This window comes from Brachyistius frenatus, unplaced genomic scaffold, assembly GCF_029030835.1.
Source record: "Brachyistius frenatus isolate BFR_SWC_R1_liver_20210118 unplaced genomic scaffold, ASM2903083v1 Contig_15, whole genome shotgun sequence".
Classification (NCBI taxonomy): Eukaryota; Metazoa; Chordata; class Actinopteri; family Embiotocidae; genus Brachyistius; species Brachyistius frenatus.
Genome location: NW_027210614.1, coordinates 4,889,501 through 4,909,934, shown reverse-complemented (window position 1 = coordinate 4,909,934; position 20,434 = coordinate 4,889,501). Strand labels below are relative to the sequence as shown.

At 40.1% G+C, this 20,434-nt stretch overlaps 1 protein-coding gene across 1 annotated transcript; it reads left to right on the top strand.

Moving 5' to 3' along the window:
* Positions 1-684: 684 nt before the first annotated feature.
* rhoua (ras homolog family member Ua) lies at positions 685-10,220 on the top strand. Its single transcript, XM_069693706.1, has 4 exons — positions 685-1,299; positions 1,741-1,799; positions 3,507-3,695; positions 4,983-10,220. Exons 1-4 carry the CDS (start codon positions 1,005-1,007, stop codon positions 5,265-5,267), a joined length of 828 nt encoding a protein of 275 aa, XP_069549807.1. The 5' UTR covers positions 685-1,004; the 3' UTR covers positions 5,268-10,220.
* The last annotated feature ends 10,214 nt before the right edge of the window (positions 10,221-20,434 follow it).

Here is a 20,434-nt window from a genome sequence, read left to right as displayed (position 1 = left end):
AGCCTGGTAATACAGTTGTATAATATAATATAATATCATATAATAATCACATTATATAATATCATAGTTTTATTATTAAAATAAGTGATAATTTAAATATTATTATTGTCCCTATATATATAATTATTATTGATATTATTGGAAAAAAACAGCAAGTAAAAACTTCAATGTCATACTAAGGAATACGTGTGTCTATCTTCAGTTTGTTTTGGACTTCATTCCAGTTGTGGTGCATAATATCAGAAAAAACATCTATGATATGTTTAACAGAGTCTGCTGCGATAAAACAAAAGACGAGATCAGATAAAACAATTTTTAAAAAAACAGGGGAAATTCACAAACCACACAAAAAAGTTGTTTTTTTAATAGGCAGCCAAGACGCCAAACAAAACTGCATTACATGAATTTACATTGATTTCCTGGAGACTTACCCCAACCACAAGCACTACTTGCCTAATCCTAACCTTTACCTGAACCTAAACCTATCCTGACTCTAACCTTTAATCAAATCCTCACCTTTAAATGAAATGATTTATGACATGGGAACTTACCTCTCTGTCCCCCAAAAGAGCGGCAGGTCCCCACAACGTGACTGCGTGAACAGATTCATGTCCTCACAACACGGGTAAAATATGTTCACACACTCACATGGTGATGTCACTGAAGGGGAGTTTGGGACGGGTCTGTCGGTCGGACGTCTGGACGGACACTCACTGCCTCAAACGGTGAACCTTTATTCAATCTGCGCTCTTTAAATCGGACTTTAATCATAAACTTGATGAACCATGAAGCTCAAACGGACACCGTCTCAGTTTGGGGCTGCGTGGGGGTGAGCAGAAGTTCAGTGCGTAAGTAATTTAACCATGGAAAGTAAAAGGAAGCGAGCAGCGACGATCTGAAGTCACTTGACAGACCGCAGAAGCTCGTAGACAACGGAGGAATGGACGGTGTGGAAAGTGGCCCGCAGCAGGACTGAGTCTCCCGCCCGGCTCTCCTCCACCTTCATGTCACCCTCCTCTCCGTGCCAGATGCCTTTGCGGGGCGACGGGGGATACAAACCGGCGGCACCGGTGTCCCCTGCTCCGCCGGTCCCGCCGAGGAGGGTCCGGAGCGGGGACAGAGGCGCCGCCAGGACGCGGCGGTCCGGGGCAGGGTCAGCGGGAGCCGGAGCAGCGGAGAGGCGGGTGAAGTGTGTGCTGGTGGGGGACGGAGCCGTGGGGAAAACCAGCCTGGTGGTCAGCTACACCACCAACGGGTATCCCACCGAGTACGTCCCGACGGCGTTTGACAACTTCTCAGGTAAAGGATGGAGGAGACACTGAGCACTGCATATTTATCGACAAATTTAATCATAGCTGAAGAGATCTAATCTAATCTAATTTTATAATATTTTGTATTCTTCCCTACAAATGTTTTCAGTGGTATTGAAGTATAATTATGGACCAGTTGGCAATAAATTTCAGTGCTATAAATGTAAGAAATAATTCCTCTTTTATAATTAGTAAACAACTTTCTACTTTCTGTTGATAGATTAGTCAGTTCACTGAATCTTTTCTTTACCACATTAACTTCTAAGTTAAGATTCTGGGTCTGAAAATGATCTGATGACCATATGTAAGTCCTTATTGCTAGATATGTCAATTGGTGGCTACTCTAAACCTCACTTGTGTTGCTGAAGTTATAATGGTGTGTGTGTGTGTGTGTGTGTGTGTGTGTGTGTGTGTGTGTGTGTGTGTGTAGCGGTGGTATCGGTGGATGGGCAGCCAGTCAAACTACAACTCTGTGACACCGCTGGACAGGTCAGTGATCTCAATACAAACTCACACACACACACACACACACACACACACACACACACACACACACACACACACACACACACACACACACACACACACACACACACACACACACACACACACGCAGCACGAGCAGAAGTATTTCCTGTTGTTGTTTTATTCATGTTGGACACAATACCTCTACCAGGAAATGAATCGTCTTTTCTTTCTAGTCTAAGTAGCTTCTGTAGCTCTTTTTGTATTTTTTTTCCTTTATTTAATTATTGACAGTGTAGAGCTGAACAGGAAATGGGAGGAAACAAGGATGTATGACATGCAGTGAAGGTCTCTGTGTGGAATCAGGATGGGACACTGCGATTGCCCCCCCCCTCCTCTCAGCCTGTAGACTCCAGTAAATGCTTTTAAATTAGATACTCAAAGTCTTCTCTAAAACTAATTGGTTTCATACATCAAGTGTTTTGATGTTTTTTTGATGGGTTTTGTCTTTGATCAAAGATGTTGCTACAAATCCAATTCAAGTTTTCATATGAATAAATATAAGATTTCCCGCTCTAGCCACATTTTATTTGCATAATTTTATATACGACAACAGAAGAGATACTAGCCAATTCGACCAACATAGAGCTCATTCGGTCCTAAATACCAGGCGCACACCAGGGGTTTCATAGATAATTGGAAACTCTGGGAAACTAGCTATTCATGTCTGGAAGGTCTTTCCTTGGAAAAAATTCTCTGGCACAGAGGAAGTGATGCCATTACATCTGCATTTGCAGCAGCAGCAGCAGCTGTATGTTTGATAAGATAAATCACTGCCTTGGGTTTTAACTGGTCATGATTAAACCAAGGCTATCTGCTGAAAGAAATAAAAACACGCAAATATTAACAAAAATCGACACATTATATCCACACTTTTGAGCTGGGGTTTGACAAAACACAAATATATAAAATAGTAATTTCATATATGCGCTGTACCTCATTTTTGATAAGAACAACAGACTGAACTCCTATGGGCTCCTACATGTACAGCATATGAGAGGCAACAGTGGCTGCATCCACTAACAAAGGAAAACAGGATAGATCTTTTTCATATCAATAAAATATTGATATATAATATATAAATATATTATATAAAAAGATAACATATTTAGCAGGTCGTCAATAAGTTCTCAAGTGTTTAGTCAGTGAACGTGTGAATGCAAGATGTCACATACATAAATAGAAAACAAATCACCGCCGTAATCAACATGATGTCGTCTGTCTTCGGATATGATTACAGAATGAATGGGAGGATCACAGGAAGAGGAAGGACAGAGTTGGAGATCAAGGGAAAGGAGAAGGACAGGAAGGAGACCAGACAAAACGTCATAGTTTATCATCCACAGATAAACAGATCCCTCAGCAGCACTAGTTTAATCACCTCTCTCTCTCTTACACATAAAAAGAGGCCTCAGGAGTCTTCATGGCTCCAAATCTCAATTAGTTGGGTTGCTGTTTGTCCTTAAAATATGCATCATCAAATCAACCCTCTTTTCCCCCTTTTTTCTTCTCTGCTGTCCAGACAAACCAGACTGAAAGGTTGCTGTAGGTTACTGCTCACGCTACACGGGTGACACTTCCTGTTTATCCAAACGAGTTGGTTGCTGAATCACCGTATTTATCTCACTGACTTTAACACGTGACTCTCTTGATCTCTTCTGTCCTCTCCAGGATGAGTTTGACAAGCTGCGTCCTCTGTGTTACACCAGTGCAGATGTGTTCCTGCTGTGCTTCAGCGTCGTCAGTCCCGCGTCCTTCCAGAACGTTCCTGAGAAGTGGATCCCAGAGATTAGGAAACACGCCCCCTTCGTTCCGCTCGTCCTTGTTGGGACGCAGTGTGACCTCCGAGAGGATGTCAAGGTGTGGAGTTTTAACAAATACATAACTCATGATATGTCTAATTCTAAAGTTTATTTCTAATTCTAATAAATACTTTTCATTATGTAAACAAATGAGAAAATCCACACACTAATAAATACTTTTCATTATGTAAACAAATGAGACAATCCACACACTAATTGGACGACTCATTGTCGATATCAGACGAACTGCTTCATGGTACACAGAAATAAACTCACTGACCAGGTTAGTAGGTACATGTACTGTATCTGATGATAACTTCCATCCTCTTAAAGGTCGTAATGTTCAGGTATTGTTGAAATTGTTTCACAGAGGTATCAAGGTCATTAGCTATTGATAGTGCCATAGCTGTTGCCAGCTATTCTTATGGTGTTGTTGAATTATACCACAAAATAATAAGAATTGTTACTTATATATTGTTCACCCCCTTTAAATGAATGGAGCAAACTAAGTATTAGAAACACCATTCTGCTTAATGTAACATCGTCCAACAGTGACACAAACTGCAGCCTCCAAAATGTCCATAAAGCTCAATCAATCAGTTACAACAACAATAACAACTGAAAGTTGAAACATTCATCAAAGTGTGTTCATGTCAGCCAGTTGCATCTAATAAAAGGGAAGTTTATAGTTATATTTTACAGTAACACAGCAGACAAAAGTTGTATCATTGTATTTTGGGGTTTTCCTTATGTGGCCTACATCTCATTCCTGTGAATGTGATATCTCAGGAAAGCTTTGAGGGGATTTCCTCAAATTGGGCACAAATGTTAACATTTTGTCCAGGTCAAAGGTCAACTGTGACAACATAGTGCAAAAACACTTTCCTGGCCAGTATTCACACCACACCATAACTCAGGAGATTGTGTCCATATCTCCCATTTGGTCAGATGAATTGATGACACTGATCTGTGCTGATTGCACAGTTTATCTGTGCTGTCAGGTGGAAAATGTTTCTGAAGCATTTCGGTTTTCAAAATTTGTTGCTTCTTTGCAGTAACGTTCATATTTGAAGCATTGTCCACTGCCATGGGTCCAACTCTGGGTTGTATCAGAATCAGCTTAATTGGCTGAATTCCTTTGAAGTCTTCAGAACATATATCACGAGAGTCTGGACAGACAGGGATGTAAACTGCAACATGACTGGTTGACAGAAGCATACAACCGCAAGGCAGTTCTTTTAATTTTGTTCTTGTACTTCTTTCTTTAAATAATATGAAACAGATCAAATGTTCTCAATAAGAGAGCTAACAACTTATATAACATGCCGGTGCCTCCTCGCTTTAGGTTCTCATTGACCTGGCTAAATACAGAGAGCGGCCTGTGGAGCCAGCGGATGCCCGGGACTGTGCGATGGAGATTGGAGCTGTGGCCTACATGGAGTGCTCCTCTCTGACACAGAAAAATCTCAAGGAAGTGTTTGACACGGCCATACTGGCCAGCCTGCACAACTCCAGCTCCCATAAGCACCCGAGAGGGAAACAAAAACGTCAAAAAAAGCAAAGGCAGACACCGGACAAGATGAAGAGCCTATCAAAGTCGTGGTGGAAAAGGTACTGCTGTGTGGCCTAGAGCAGACCTGTGATGGGTTTCGGTCTTGCTGTCGGTGGGGGTCAAAGATCCTCCGATGACTTCATCCTGGTCTGGAATCAGCTGGGTCTGGGTTATGCCTGGATACAACTTTGGGTTTCTCTCTAAAAGGAGCCTGATACAGGACTGTGATGGAGATGTAAGACTGTCCCGGATGTAAAAAGTTTTTGTTTTTGTTCTTCTTGTGGATGAGATTTACTACTGAGCCTCCAGTATGAGCCCCCTGCAGGAGAAGGCGCTTCCATGTCTCCTGGAATTAAACTGGTATGAAACAGTATTTTTCTGGGACCGGCAGAAGATGTGATAATATTGTTTAGGATTAGACTGGTGGAGTTGTGGTTACTCTGGTTTTGTGGTAAAATACTTCCATGGATTTATGCAGCCTTGTTATGTAGCCTGGAAGGGAACTGGACTGTCTGCTGAGTATAATTGTTGTTATCGGTGACCTAAATGCAACTGCATCCAATCCTTGACATTTTTCTAACTTGCTTTTAACTTTAGTCTGGTTTCAAATACCCATGATTAGAAAGAACTGTTGTCAGAAATAGAGCGGCCCTCTGACCAGACTTTGTCATTTTGGATTTTCTGACCCAGACATGATCACTGGACATAATTAAAGTCAGAACAAATCCAGCCCATGGTTAACTTTAGACCTGCTTTTTATAACCGAGGCCATTGTTATTCTAATGAAAGAACTTTCCTAAACTGTTTCTAATTTTATCTTGGTTACATGCACAGTTTGCTTTTGTGTCACCTATGAAATTAGTCTTTAACGTGGATCATGGTTTACCTCTTATTTTACTCATCATTTGAACTGTTTATATCACGTTAAGTTTGGCTTTTATGTTAGTGCAGCTTGTCCTGACAGTTAATACGTTTAGTGAGAATCATATCACATCAAATTCAGTGTCTTTTGTCACCATGAGGTTTAAAAGCCATCCTTGCCTTGATCAAAAAATTGATTTCCAAGAATAGTTGGACAATAAAACCAACAACTATATCGAAGAACAACATATCTGTAGCAAATGATGCTGAACAAGACTGTCTGAATATCCAAAAACAAGCACACATTGTTCTCTAACAACAAGTTGTATGTAGGACTCACTGACCTACTTCGGGTTTCCATTGCTACCTGTGGTAGTTTATCATCCTCATCTATCCTACATTAGTACTGAAGGACTGAACAGTCTGTGAAAATAGGGTTGGTAACTGTGGTTGGGTTAAACATAAATCTTTGTCTTGTGGTGGTGGACTGTCATATGGCGAGCACTTGACCTCCATCAGAAAGGAGGACATTTAAAACTGAGAATACAGATATTTGACTTTGAACTGTTCAACCTGGCAACCAGTAACTCACATCCGCAGGCACAAGTTGCGACGCAGGCACAAACATAGCATCAGATATTTGTACTGGTTGGTGTGATTTATCTTTGCAGACACTTAAACAGCCGTGAGCATGAGCACTTAACAGAATTAGATCAAGCAAGTGCTCTTTGCATGTGTTTAAATGGACAACATGGACTCAGCTGTTTGTTTGCATCAGTCTGAACAAACTGAAGTTGAGTTTCAATCTTAGCTTTTCAATGCAATTATGTGTTTAAGACTGTGAAGATCAAATTATGTATTATTCTGTCAAATCTTTTCTTAATAGTTATGAGCTTGATGCATCACGTGTGTCTTTTTTTTTAACCTAAAATATGATCTTCTGTTTTATTAAAATGGTAACCATCGTTCATCCTCTGTCGCTCTGCATCCACACTGCTTGAATACTACAGAGGCGTCCAATGTCTGCACCGTGTGTATCCTTTTATCTGTTAGTTCAGATTTATATGCTGCAAAGCAGAAATAAAAAAGCAAATTGAAACACAAAATGTGTGGCCGTTTAAAACTCAGCCGCCACACCTTCCTTTGTACATTGTAGTTACTAAAGCAAGCGCACAACCCAGTAAAAACTGCTTTATTTCTCAACAGTGCCTGAATTGGTCTTTGTGTTAGAGTCACAGCAGAGTCAGAGAGAAGAAACATGATACAACCTGGTTGAGGTCTCTTATGGACTCTCAGTAGATCTGCTTCAGTGCATGTACAACATAAGTATTCATCCTAATTACACATAACTGCAAAAAAAAAAAAAACACATGATTTTTTTTTTTAAAGATAAATTGTCACCTGACTAATATGACCCAAGGTTAAAAGGTCGAGGTTCAGGGTCTTCACATTGTTAACAAGATTTCATTCATCATCTAATATCCTGCTGCTTGTGTTGTAAGTGATTCACACCAGTGACCTTAAAACAATAACAATAAACGGAGCGTGAGGGATAGCTCATTTTCAAAATGTGTGAAATGACAGTTAATCAAGAGCAAAGGATGCAAAATGTGTCTTCGTTCAGTATGAGAGGGGTCAAGAAAGTGAAGTCGTTTTTCTCAACTACTAACTAGCATCACATTTACTAGTTTGTGGGTCAAGGTCAGCTCTCGGCTGGGGTGAATTGGAGTGAGCTGTGTTGTACCTGTAATTTTCATTTAATAACTTGAAGAAATGTTTACTTTAACATTGAGTTTAGTCTAACAAGCTCAAATTCAAGTTAAAACGTCCACAGTTTGGCATCCATTCAGGGTTTTGTCTCGTTAAAGAAAACTGAGACAAGATGTGTGCAGCCACAGAAGAAAATCTTGTTGGATAATTTTCACCCAACTCTCTTTTAAACTTCTCTATCAATCTCCTCTAACTGTGAGAATTAGAGATGTGAAGTGTCTAACAGAAACCTGAGAACTTAATCGAACATGTTTGTCGGCTCAAAATGTTCTGCCATGTTGAGTTTAGGCCTCAGAGTAAAGCTGTGACTCCTGGTTTTGACGACTGTGCGTCACTGGAGCTGTCTGCTAGTTTTCTGCTGAAGATGTTACAGCTGCGACTGAATGGCTTCACTGTGTTGATGCTCTACTCTTGATAGCAAATGCATTGTTTCTTGCAGGGGAAAAGGCATAATAGGCTGCTTGTCTTGCTGTTTGTGTGTCGTCTTGGCTGATGATGGAGTTAAGTAGGCTAAAGGTCACACAGACTTATGATAGCTAGCATTTCCTCTGTCAGGTTTTTACCTACTTATATTTTAAATTTATGGAGAGCAGTAAGTTTTGTATGCAATTTATTTCTGTTTAAATACATTAAAACAGGATGAAGGATGTCTTGGTCTCTTGCCATTCAGTGACTCCATCAAACAGACATCATCTTACAGAGGATTTGAGGATGAATCATCTTTGGTTTGTTTCTCCTCTCTTTATCCAGCCTTTAACACTCGATCAGTTAGTCTGCTGTTTTCCCTTAAAGCAAGCCAATTTAACTTTTTCTGAGCCACTGTGGTCATCGTGGGACGTCATATCCTAAAACAGTGTAACAGTAACAACATTTTTTATGTGTAAGACTAAATGCTACTTCATGCTTTTCGTGTCCACAAAGGTTGATTTCCTCATCTTCCCACGTTCTTGAGGATCCACATGGACTGTACACACTACAAAGCCCGTCGACTGTGCATGCAGCAAGAAAACAAAATGAATGTTTATTTTGAGGTCAGGCTGTAAGTTTAACACCACTATAATTAATCATTAAAAGAGTACAAGGACACACAGATGGGGGTTAAAGTCTTTGTGATTCCTATCTCCTCAAATATGCCACCATCACTTAAACGATCATAGGCTCCAACATCCACCACTGTGAAGCGATAATGTTCATCACAGTAGGTCAGTTTGTTCTTGGAGTAGTCATTGGCAGACTTTGGAATTGGGAAGTCCTAAATTCTCCAGAAATCCTGTGCTGTGTCCAAACACTCGGGGCCGGAAGGCAACAAACTTGGCCTTGTGTCTCGCAGAGCGACTCGTCTGAAATTAGATCCACTGTCCGTGTTCAAAGTTAGCAGCGGTCAGCACAGGCGGAAACCACGAGCTGGCTCAGAGACTGTGTTATCAAAAGTTACAGTGTCACTTTGACTTGTTTTAACTTCTCTTCACATCAGTGTATGACAGATGTATGGTTTTGTAATGTAGAACAGATGGGTCTCTGAAAGTGAACAATTGTGCATGAAGACAGTCAGAGAAGTGACGTGGGGTTGACTGTCCACTAAACAGAGTATGGTGCTGGTATTTTGTTGAAGGTCAGACAGAAATTATCTGTGTTTGGGACAGATTTGAAGTCGGGATGTCAAATTTTGTTGTTGAACTGTGACACAGTGTAACATACAGTATGAGATCTGAAAGATAGACTGTCTCCGCTGCGACTGACTGTAGTTGCTGTGTTTGATTTGGTGTCTGAACAGGCCTCCACAGAGCCAAAAACTGGCTGAATAAAAGACAGATGAACTGCTAATTATCTGTACTGATGACGCTACCAAACAAGTGAGTCAAACACAAGGCGTCAGCAGGCAAGTGTTTAATGTTACTGGATAGAAAGTGAAGTTATACAACACGCACTAAAACCGCTGAGTCAGGCTACAAAATGTCCTCTGCTTACTGGAAGCAAATCAACTCATGCACATTTAGACTTAACTGAGCACTAAATTTCCACGCTGGTCTAATTCTTGATTGCACAAGACTGTCCCATGAAGCATTGTGAGTTGAAACAAAAACAGAGGGGAAGTTAACAGAGCGGTTCATTCTTGAGATTTGATTGTTGTATTGAGGCTGATACCCTCTAAAGCACACCTGAGCTCACTCTCACATGGGACACCAGCTGAGAGCTTCTCTTAGGAAACCGACCCATTCAGCCTGGGAAACATCACCCTGTTTTCATTTTCCCTGCATGTAAAAACATTGGAACAGATAATGTGCCGCTGCAATCTGCTCACTCTGAAATCCCTGTTTAACTGAAGGCGTCAGTCAAAGGAGGATGTGTTTGTACAGACGTTTTATATACCCTGAGAAATAAAGAATATTTGGTATATTGCATGCTGAGTTTTGTCGATTTTGAGGCTTGTTGTCTCGGTGGTGGGACGGGGAATGTGTTTAAATATAACTCCTGGACGTATGCAACCTCGTACGAGCACCTCCACACGAGAGCCCGCAGACTGGAAATGAGAACATGTTTTCATTTTAAGGTGTATGCATGTTTTGAAAGAGTTTGTTTCATTGGAAAAGAGGTCTCACGTAAACAGGTCCCTGACGCCTTTATTTTCAGGACAAGTCATGGCTTTTGTTGGCAGCCCGGGTTCCAGAAACTGAATGTGTTTTTTTTCTTGTTGTTTTGGCTGAAGTCATGTTTGGAATTGCACAGCTTGCTTTGCGATAACCAAGTGCAACGACCATGCTGTGCTCAGCTGATGAACATCAGAGAGAGCTATGTTTGAGGGCATGGAGACACACACACACACACACACACACACACACACACACACACACACACACACACACACACACACACACACACACACACACACACACACACACACACACACACACACACACACACACACACACACACGCAAACGCACACGCACATACTCACAGAACGCCTACAGAAAGTCATCCAACTTCAGACTGGATCATTGTAAATAGACTGTGCTTCCAGGCCCTCATGGTTATGCAAGAGCTTTATTTTGAAGTCTGTCATGTGACATTTGGTTTGTGTTGTGTGTCTGCTCTTGGAGGCAGTGTGTGTGTTTGTGTATATGTTTGTGTGTGTGTGTGTGTGTCGAGAGGAGGGTGTTTTTCGTGTGGGAAACAAACTGCTTTGCTCTACCTGACATCACATTTACTGAATAAAAAGAAGGTTGACTTTGTTCTGGTTAGATCAGCTGCTCTGTGACTTATGCCGTGCCAGGTCCTGTTGGATGATATTACTCAGCTCCTGATAGAAATTATAGCTTGTTTTCCCAAATGTAATGTGAATTCTGATGGGAAAACAATACCACGAAGACTGTGATGTTATGCCCTATCTTTTTTAGAACCTCAGTTTGTTTTTGATGTTTTTTATTTGCAATTTAAGCCTCATAATACTTGGAACAAATCATTTTCTGAAAACAAAATCTGAATGGCATGTGAATCTAATTAGTCTGATGTATCAATCACGTAATAAATAAATAATATTACAGTGAAATGTGCTGGTGCCTCTGACCATGATACAATGACAGTTGACACATATATAGCTGACGCCCACATAATTATGTTAAATGATGTCTTAAAAGCCTCTGCCAGTTCAGAAAGGTTGCCAAAGCTTCCCCAAAGTTTTGGCACCAATTCATTCAATCATTCTGCTCAAGTTTTGGACTTCTTTAATTTGACATTTTTGCCTGCACAAAAGTCTAATAATGTACAAAAAGTTGCCTTATGCGGCAATTCATGATGTATTAGTTGGATGCATGTTCTGTGTTTTATTGTGACGGTTGAATTCACACAGAGGACAACAAGGAAGACCAAAAAGAGATGCAGAGGGGTACAACCTCAGACAAATGTGTCCTTTTTGCAAAATCTTAAAATCACATGTAATCACACACATACACAAAAGGAAAGCTGCTTGAACTCAAGGCACTAGTTTGACACTCAGTTTCAGCTCTTTTTTTTAAAAAAAATTTATTTCATAGTGTGTGCGTGTGTGTGTTACATAACATAAAGAGAAGCCAGAGTGACATCAGTGCTCACTCTTAACGAGCCGAGCTGAGCCGAAACACAATCTCAGCTTTCTTAACAAGCTATAAACCCAATCAATGTGTGTAGACAGCTGCTGAGGGTGACTGTGTGTGTGTGTGTGTGTGTGTGTGTGTGTGTGTGTGTGTGTGTGTGTGTGTGTGTGTGTGTGTGTGTGTGTGTGTGTGTGTGTGTGTGTGTGTGTGTGTGTGTGTGTGTGTGTGTGTGTGTGTGTGTGTGTTGAAAGAAGAGACAGCAGTTATAAGAAAGGGAGCGACAGATGGGGAGGAGGAGAGAGAAAAACCCTAATGGATAAGCAATCTTATAGAAAGTGACAGAAAGAGAAACAAAACTTCACAGATAATGACTTCATGAATCACCTCCTGCTGCGTTTATCAGACTGAACGTTTTTGTACCGAGAATATTCTTTCGTTTGCAGATTAGTTACATTTTCTGTTCACTGTTTCAGTTTCAGGTTCCAGGTATTGCAGGTGCTGGCCTGATGTCACCTCATGGCTTACGGGGAAACTGTTGGTGGCTTGTGATTTTTTTAATTTTTTTTATTATGACAAGTCCAGTCTGTCGTGAATAAAGGCCTATCATGTCAAATATTATTCTTGATGATGAGCTTTGTGCAAATTTAGGATTGTCTGTTGCCTGAATAAATGAACAAAAGAATATATTTCCCCAAATATTGATGTTTCGGCCAACTTGACTAGGCTTAGATATTTTTAGACACCTAAAGTGAACATTTTTTGTTTAGTTTAGTTTTAGCATTACTATTCTTCACTAACTTTGATGTTAAAAAGCTCATACTTAATCCTTAATCCGAATGAGTCCAGAAATTATGACTATGAGCATATTTTCTTCTCCCACAGTGAGGTATATATAATGCACATGCATACTAAAAACACTCTTTACAGAACCAGTGAAACTATTGTCTGAGTGTGCTTTATCTCTGTCATTTCATACAAATTGACCTTTTCCTTCCTTGTCACTTGGTTTCTTTTTCTGTATTTCCCTGTCAAACACACTCTGTCTTGGCCTCTGTCTTCTTGCTTGTGCAGGATGTTTGTTGAGTGACCTGGGGACAAGGTGTGAGAGTGTATTTGTAATTGCATGTGTTTGTTTGCATGTGTTCAGAGTTCATGTGGCATGTACACAGTTGAGAAACAGCATGACACATGCATTTTACACTCCCCCAGCTCCTCCTCCACACATACATCTCTCCTGCGGACTGTTAACAACAGCTGACTGTTCGCATTACTGCCGATAACAGCACACTGATCAAGGTCGAGATGCACAACATTTAAATCCTGCTCACATCCATGGCCAAAGAATAAACGTGATATTTCAAATGTCTCTATGGAAAATGTGCTGAATGGAGTAAGGTAGCGTGTTTGTTTCTTCTTTTTCCAGATGATATGAACACACAACCTCATTTCAGATCTTGATGTCAAGAATATGGGGTTTCATACCATTGCATGTTTGATCTTACTTTGGAAAACAAGCCAACAAGACAACAGAGTTTAGTGAGCACTGTTTTTCAAGTAATAACTACATCTCATTTAGTTAATCACAGTTCAAGCGCATTCACTGGAAAAGATAAAAGCTCTCAGTAATGAAGTCTGCACTCTGAGGAAGTCCTCAGTCTGCACAGCAGATTCACAAGAAAGCTTGAGATTCTGAATTACAGAAACCATCAGCATGCGGCAGTCTGTTTGTGACACATGAAATAACACCACCCACTGGTTTGTAAGTACATCCATGTCTGTCCAGACTCGTATATGTTGTGAAGACTTTGAACGAATTTATCCAACAAACAGATTCTGATCTAACACAAAGTTGCAGCCATGACAGTAGACAATGCTTTAAATATTGATGTTGCTGCAAAGAAGCTATGGATTCTAAAACGTTGATGCTTTACAGACATCTTCAACCCGACAGCACAGAAGACATTTACAAACACCATATTTTCAAGGTGGACACCCAGGATCAGTGTCACCAACTTGGAATCAAATGTGAAATATGGTCACAATCTCCCCTTCCTATTATGATGTTGAATAACAGCCAGAAAAGTGTTTTTGTTGAACAGTGTGATGTCACAATGAATCTGACCTTCGACCTTTGACCTTTCAGATACAAAATGTCATTATATCATCATTTTATCCTGTTAGACATTTGTGGGAAGTTTTGCCAAATTTAGCAAATAAAAATGTAGTTTTATGGCCACAAATTTGTTTTGTGAGGTCACAGTGACCTTTGACCTTTAACTACCAAACTCTAATCTGTTCAACCTTGAGTCCAAGTGAATGTGTGTGCCACATTTGAAGAGATTCCCTGCAGTACGTGAGTTATCATGTTCAGAAAGAGAAATGGACGAATAGATGTAAGTATGTATCCAACTCAAATAAAATAATGCTTTCGGCCGCGGCTGTCGCAGCACAGCGGTATAAAAAACAACTACCTACCTAAATGACTCACTATTTTACAAAGTTACAGGTATCTTTATTTTAATAAAAAGAATGTAATCCCAATTTATACTACCTAAATGAAAGTAAAAATAACAGGCACATTTACAACTGTGTAAGTAGGCGTGTATAATAATTTACAGTGTATTAGAGTTTTGCTTAAATAACCTTACTTGCAAACCTACACAGGTGTTTTCACTTATCCTGGCTGCTTAGACCTCTGCTCAGGCTCAAAAGGGGGACGCTATGATTTGAGATTTGGGAGGTCACTGGACTTCCTGTACCAGTAAGAATGACAAAAATTGTATTTGTCCTGTCAGAACAGCTAAGTGGAGAGTTACTGAGATGTCAGTCAAACAAGGTCCACATAAGTCTGCACACAGTCCTGAGAGAACGATGTGTAATCAGTCAAAATAAGTAAAAACATGTGTGTGCAGGGCCTGTACATGTGAGTTTATAAAAATCAGTGAAAGTAAGTGAAGTATTAAGCTTCACTTGGTTAGTTCGATTCATTAGCAAATCTTAAATGAATAAACCTCTTTTCAAACCCACAGCCTGACACTCTGTTGTAATTTAGATTTGCACACCTGCTGTGAACATACCTGGACAATTTGTGTCACTTCAGTGGTTATTCAAATATCTGAAAACACAGAGATGTGAGCAGAAGTCCGGATCTGGTTTCACAAGGAGATTTTAGTCTTGTGGTGGCCAGTCTTGGATTTGCTCTCAGGTTAGTGTGATGCAGGCAGACAGGTGACACAGAATGGACAGAAACAGAGCAAACCTTGGCTCATTATTTGTCAATTATTGTAGAGGGAGCAATGAGAAGGTAAAGATTGTTCAGATAACATGGTTGGAAACATACAGCAGCGGCGACAAATCGTCAGTTGATTTATTTGTCTCCGAAAAGTATCGTGAAACTGACAGATGAATTAGAAATAGCAGAAACCTCAGCACCACATCTCTACTGCATTAAGAGTTCATGCTAACTGAAGTTTTTTTTTGTTCGAATCTTGGCTGAAATTTTCCACAAAAAATAGATATCCAGTTTTTTAGAGGGTAAACATTTTCTTCTGGAGTGAACAAGGTTGACAGGTTTGATGAAGTTTCTTAGTTTGGAAAAAGTTCTGCTTAAGACAGCTTTGTGCAACACACGAGTGTAGACGTTCATCTGAAGTCTGAGTTTTAGTTTGAGCTCAGCTGCAGTCGGTCTGTCTGCATGAAACCTGCCCCAGGTTTTACTTCCAGACCTTTTTCAGTACAGGCACGGCAGGGAAAACACAGGTGTGAGTAATAACATTAACGACGACGCCGGTCAATTAAGTGTCCCAGTGAGCCATGACAGTGAGCCTGCATGTGCAGTAGCAATAACCTGGAAATAGTTGGACTGCATGGTATGCAGCCATCATTAAAATTATTAATTACACCGGTGCTTTTCCAACAATGACTCGTCTTAATGTCTACAGTGAGAAGTCAGTTTTAATGGCTGCAGTCAAAGCATGTGATGTGCAGACTGACTTCATATAAGAGGACCAGTGAATTGGCGGTGATGACCGCAGTCAAGCTTTAAGACTCAGAGCAACAAACTGGCTTCACACATGTTGACAATAAATGGACAAGGTGGGTCATCTCAAGGGGTTTATCTTGATGAATAAACTTATATCACCATCATCAATATCATCAAATGCTCAAATGCGGCTATTTGGCTGGTATAAGAAGGAGAGACTAGTTTGTGTCACACAGAGATCAGATGAGGAGACAGAAAGATGGAGCACCTGTGGACTTGACCATATCTAATCAAATAAAATTTCCAGTTATCAAGATTTTTATTATCTTAAACTTTGAAAATGTTTAAAAATATTGGAAAGATTCTTTTACACACACACACACACACACACACACACACACACACACACACACACACACACACACACACACACACACACACACACACACACACAAGCAAATACGCACGCACACCGGCACGCACGCACACACACACACACACACACACACACACACACACACACACACACACACACACACACACACACACACACACACACACACACACACACACACAAAAGCACACTTCTGGGAAATGGGGATTAGTAACTGATATTGAGAGGTGGGAGAAATCAGCCTCCCTCTGTGGCCTCTTAAACCAGATGCAACCAGCTGGCACACACACACGCACAGCAACCATCAGGATCGTGGCCAGAACTTTTGTCCTTTTCTCCGCTGTGTGAGCTGACACATAATGGAGAGAGAGAGGCCCAGTTTCAGCTGTGTTGAGTTCAAAGACGCTGTTTCAATGCATCTCTGAAGCCTATGAATCTTTGTGGTAGAGGACATCTCTGCCTTAAAGGTCTGCAACAGTTTGACTTTTATTACTTTCCTCTGCTGCTGCTTCAATGAAATCTCGATCCTCACTTTAAAATAACGGCCAAGTGAATGTTGCACATAAACAAATGTGTGTGAGTGTGTTGTTTTCAGAGAGAAGGATGAGTGAATGTATGAAGTGTTCTTTGTGCATGTCTGTTTGTTTAACCCAGAACAGACAGTGGGGGAGAGTAAGGGTGTGTGACGTGATGTTGAAGAAGTAACTGAAGGGAGTTGGGTTCATCCGATGAGTAATGGGAGACTGATCCTGACAGAAGAGGGAGGATGATTCTCCACAGTTTACATGTGTCTAAAGAAAATATGCTGAGCCTTGATTATTGTGGAAACACACCTTTTTTCCACTAGTTTATCTTAAGATTTAACAACTTTTTATGTATTTATTCAGACCTGGACAACCATTATACAGATTTTGAGTAAGAAAATATTGAAGCAGATCTTAAGGTCTCTTTTAAGCATTGCTGTAATCAGTTTAAGACCCTAAACACTGAATATGGCTGCCCTAATTACAACTTTGAAACCCTGGGCTATTTGTAATTTCTTTTGGTCCACCACGTTGAAATATTTCCACGTTTGGATGAATTGGCTGAAACTTTGAACAGACAAAGTTTTAGACGTTGAATCCTATGCTGTTAGTCTTCCCCCTGGCTTTTCCTCTCCTCTTCTTGTGGTTTTAATCGAATTGTCTCAACAACCCATTTGATGTATTTCCACACAACTTTCTCGATGCATCCATGTTCCCAGGATTAACTGGACTACCTCTGATAATCCTCTCACTTTTTCATCTAGAGCCATCAAAATTCCAACTTGTACAAAATGTAAAAATCTGAAGTAAAAGCTCTTCATCAAAATTGGGAAGGGAGGAAGGAAAATGTAATTTAGAGAATCTCCTCTAAGGATCTGCAGGTTGTAAAGTTTGTATTTGTGACACTGGAAGATCACTGATGTTTTACATCACACTTCCTCTGTTTCATATTTCCTACATTGATATTTAAGCACAGAAGAGTTTATGTAAAAATGCTGGTATGTGTTTTCTTGATCAAATAATTACGGTCAGTGGTTTCAGAGCAGAAGTCATAAGATATTAGACGCCTGTTCATATGATCGAAGTGTTCTGCATATAGACCGCAGAGCTTCCGTTGCTGTACTGAGATGGTTTTCAACCCAGTCACAAGACAAAGCTGCTGTGGGGAGAAGCAACATTTCTACAATCACAACATTGTTTCAAAAAATATCTATCCAGTGTTAGAAATGCTATTCTTAGCAAACAAAGTTTGTATTTCATGTTTATTCTGTGAACATATCTTTCAGACAGCCTGAGTCCGCCACTGCTCAAAGCATTGTGGCGGAGTATAACTTCGACACTTGCATGCTGGTCTCCATGCAGCCAAGTGCAAAACTCAGGCTGCTTATGCAACACAACCTCAAACCTAATCTCTGCTTCAGTGGCCAGTAAAAATAGAAAACTCATGACAGGCTCAGAATAATTAAATGATTTTCCCCTATTAATTTCTAAATCCGATTAATTTGGACTACTGTCGGATAAAGTGCTGACTGTATGTGCACACTTTACAGTAACCTGTTGGCAAGAAGTGCTTTTATATGTTCTCTCTTTCTGTTTGGAGATCAAGTGTTTGAGAATGAAAAATTAGATAAGGAAACAAAGAAACTAGAAGAGGAGAAATAAATCCTCTATTTTTTGGGGGGAAAAAGGGCAAATATGGTGAATAAACACAGAAATTCAGTAAGGGCGAGTTAAAGGAGGCTGAGAAAGAGTGAAAGAAAGAGACAGTGAAGACATGTTATCTCTAACTGTGTGTGTGTGTGTGTGTGTGTGTGTGTGTGTGTGTGTGTGTGTGTGTGTGTGTGTGTGTGTGTGTGTGTGTGTGTGTGTGTGTGTGTGTGTGTGTGTGTGTGTGTGTGTGTGTGTGTGCCTGCTGTACATACTGATGCCCTGATATATGTGTATCAGTTCCAGCATGCACACTTGTGTGTGTGTGTGTGTGTGTGTACAGGTGTGTCTAAGAATGATCAGCCGTGTCTGGATTTCAGGTCTTGGAATGTACTGCCCTGATGAACCCTGATATAAGTGACTACATGTTAATATTTAATATATCTTTTTGTACTTCGTCATGTACAGCGGGTAAAATAAGTATTGAACACGTCACCATTTTTCTCAGTAAATATATTTCCAAAGGTGCTGTTGACATGAAGTTTTCACCCGATGTTGGTAACAACCCAAGTATAATCCATACATACAAAGAAACCAAAACAAATAAGTTCATAAATTAAGTTATGTGTAATAATGTGAAATGACACAGGGAAAAAGTATTGAACACATGAAGAAAGGGAGGTGCAAAAAGGCATGGAAAGCCAAGACAACAGCTGAAATCTATCAGTAAATAGAAAGCAATCCGGCCCCTTGTCAGCGCAAATTAATATCAGCTGGTTCAGTCCCAACTGATGGCCAGTAAAATGGTGTCTCATTACCAAGGTGTCACACAAGAAACATCTCATGATAGGTAAAAGCAAAGCGCTCTCTCAAGACCTTCGCGACCTTATTGTTGCAAAACATACTGATGGCATTGGTTACAGACACATTTCTAAATTTCTGAATGTTCCAGTGAGCACTGTTGGGGCCATAATCCAGAAGTGGAAAGAACATAATTTCACCATAAACTGGCCACAACCAGGTGCTCCTTGCAAGATTTCTGACAGGGGAGTGAAAAGAATTATCAGAAGAGTTGTCCAAGAGCCAAGGACCACTTGTGGAGAGCTTCGGAAAGACCTGGCCCAGCCAATCACCTAACTTGAAAATCTATGGAAAGAACTGAAGATCAGAGTTCATGGAAGAGGCCCACGGAACCTTCAAGATTTGAAGACTGTTTGTGTGGAAGAATCAGCCAAAATCACACCTGAGCAATGCATACGACTAGTTTCTCCATACAGGAGGCGTCTTAAAGCTGTCGTTACCAACAAAGGCTTTTGTACAAAGTATTAAATAAATATCAGGAAGCGTGCTCAATACTTTTTCCCTGTGTCATTTCACATTATTACACAACTTAATTTTCTGAACTTATTTGTTTTGGTTTCTTTGTATGTATGGATTATACTTGGGTTGTTACCAACATCTGGTGAAAATGTCATGTCAATAGCACCTTTGGAAATATATTTACTGAGAAAAATGGTGACGTGTTCAATACTTATTTTACCCGCTGTATAATATGTACTTGCTTGTACAGTATATGCCTCTACATGTGCATGTCTGTGTGTAAACATTAAACCAAGCGCTGCCAGGTGAACACCTCACCTGACCGATCTGCCTCTGTAATCCAACTTTGAGTTTTTCTTTCTGATGGAATTTTTGTTGTTTTTAATTTCTATTTTAAAAAAATGGATAGTATTCAATCAATGATTCACATAATATTATTGATGTCATGTAAAGGGAAGTCTAACATTGTAATTTTTTCAAGTGTTGGTGATTTGTCTCCTCTTTTAATTGGTTGTTACAGCCTGAAGCTCCTGTAGAAATGTGGTTTGTTTATGCTTTGATTTTGATTCTTGACACAGATTTTATTTTGAGTAAGCTGAAAGTGTGCAGAATTTAAAAAAATGTATGTTGTATCTAATGCAAGTTATTTCTGATAGCAAGACAGTGGTTGGTCAA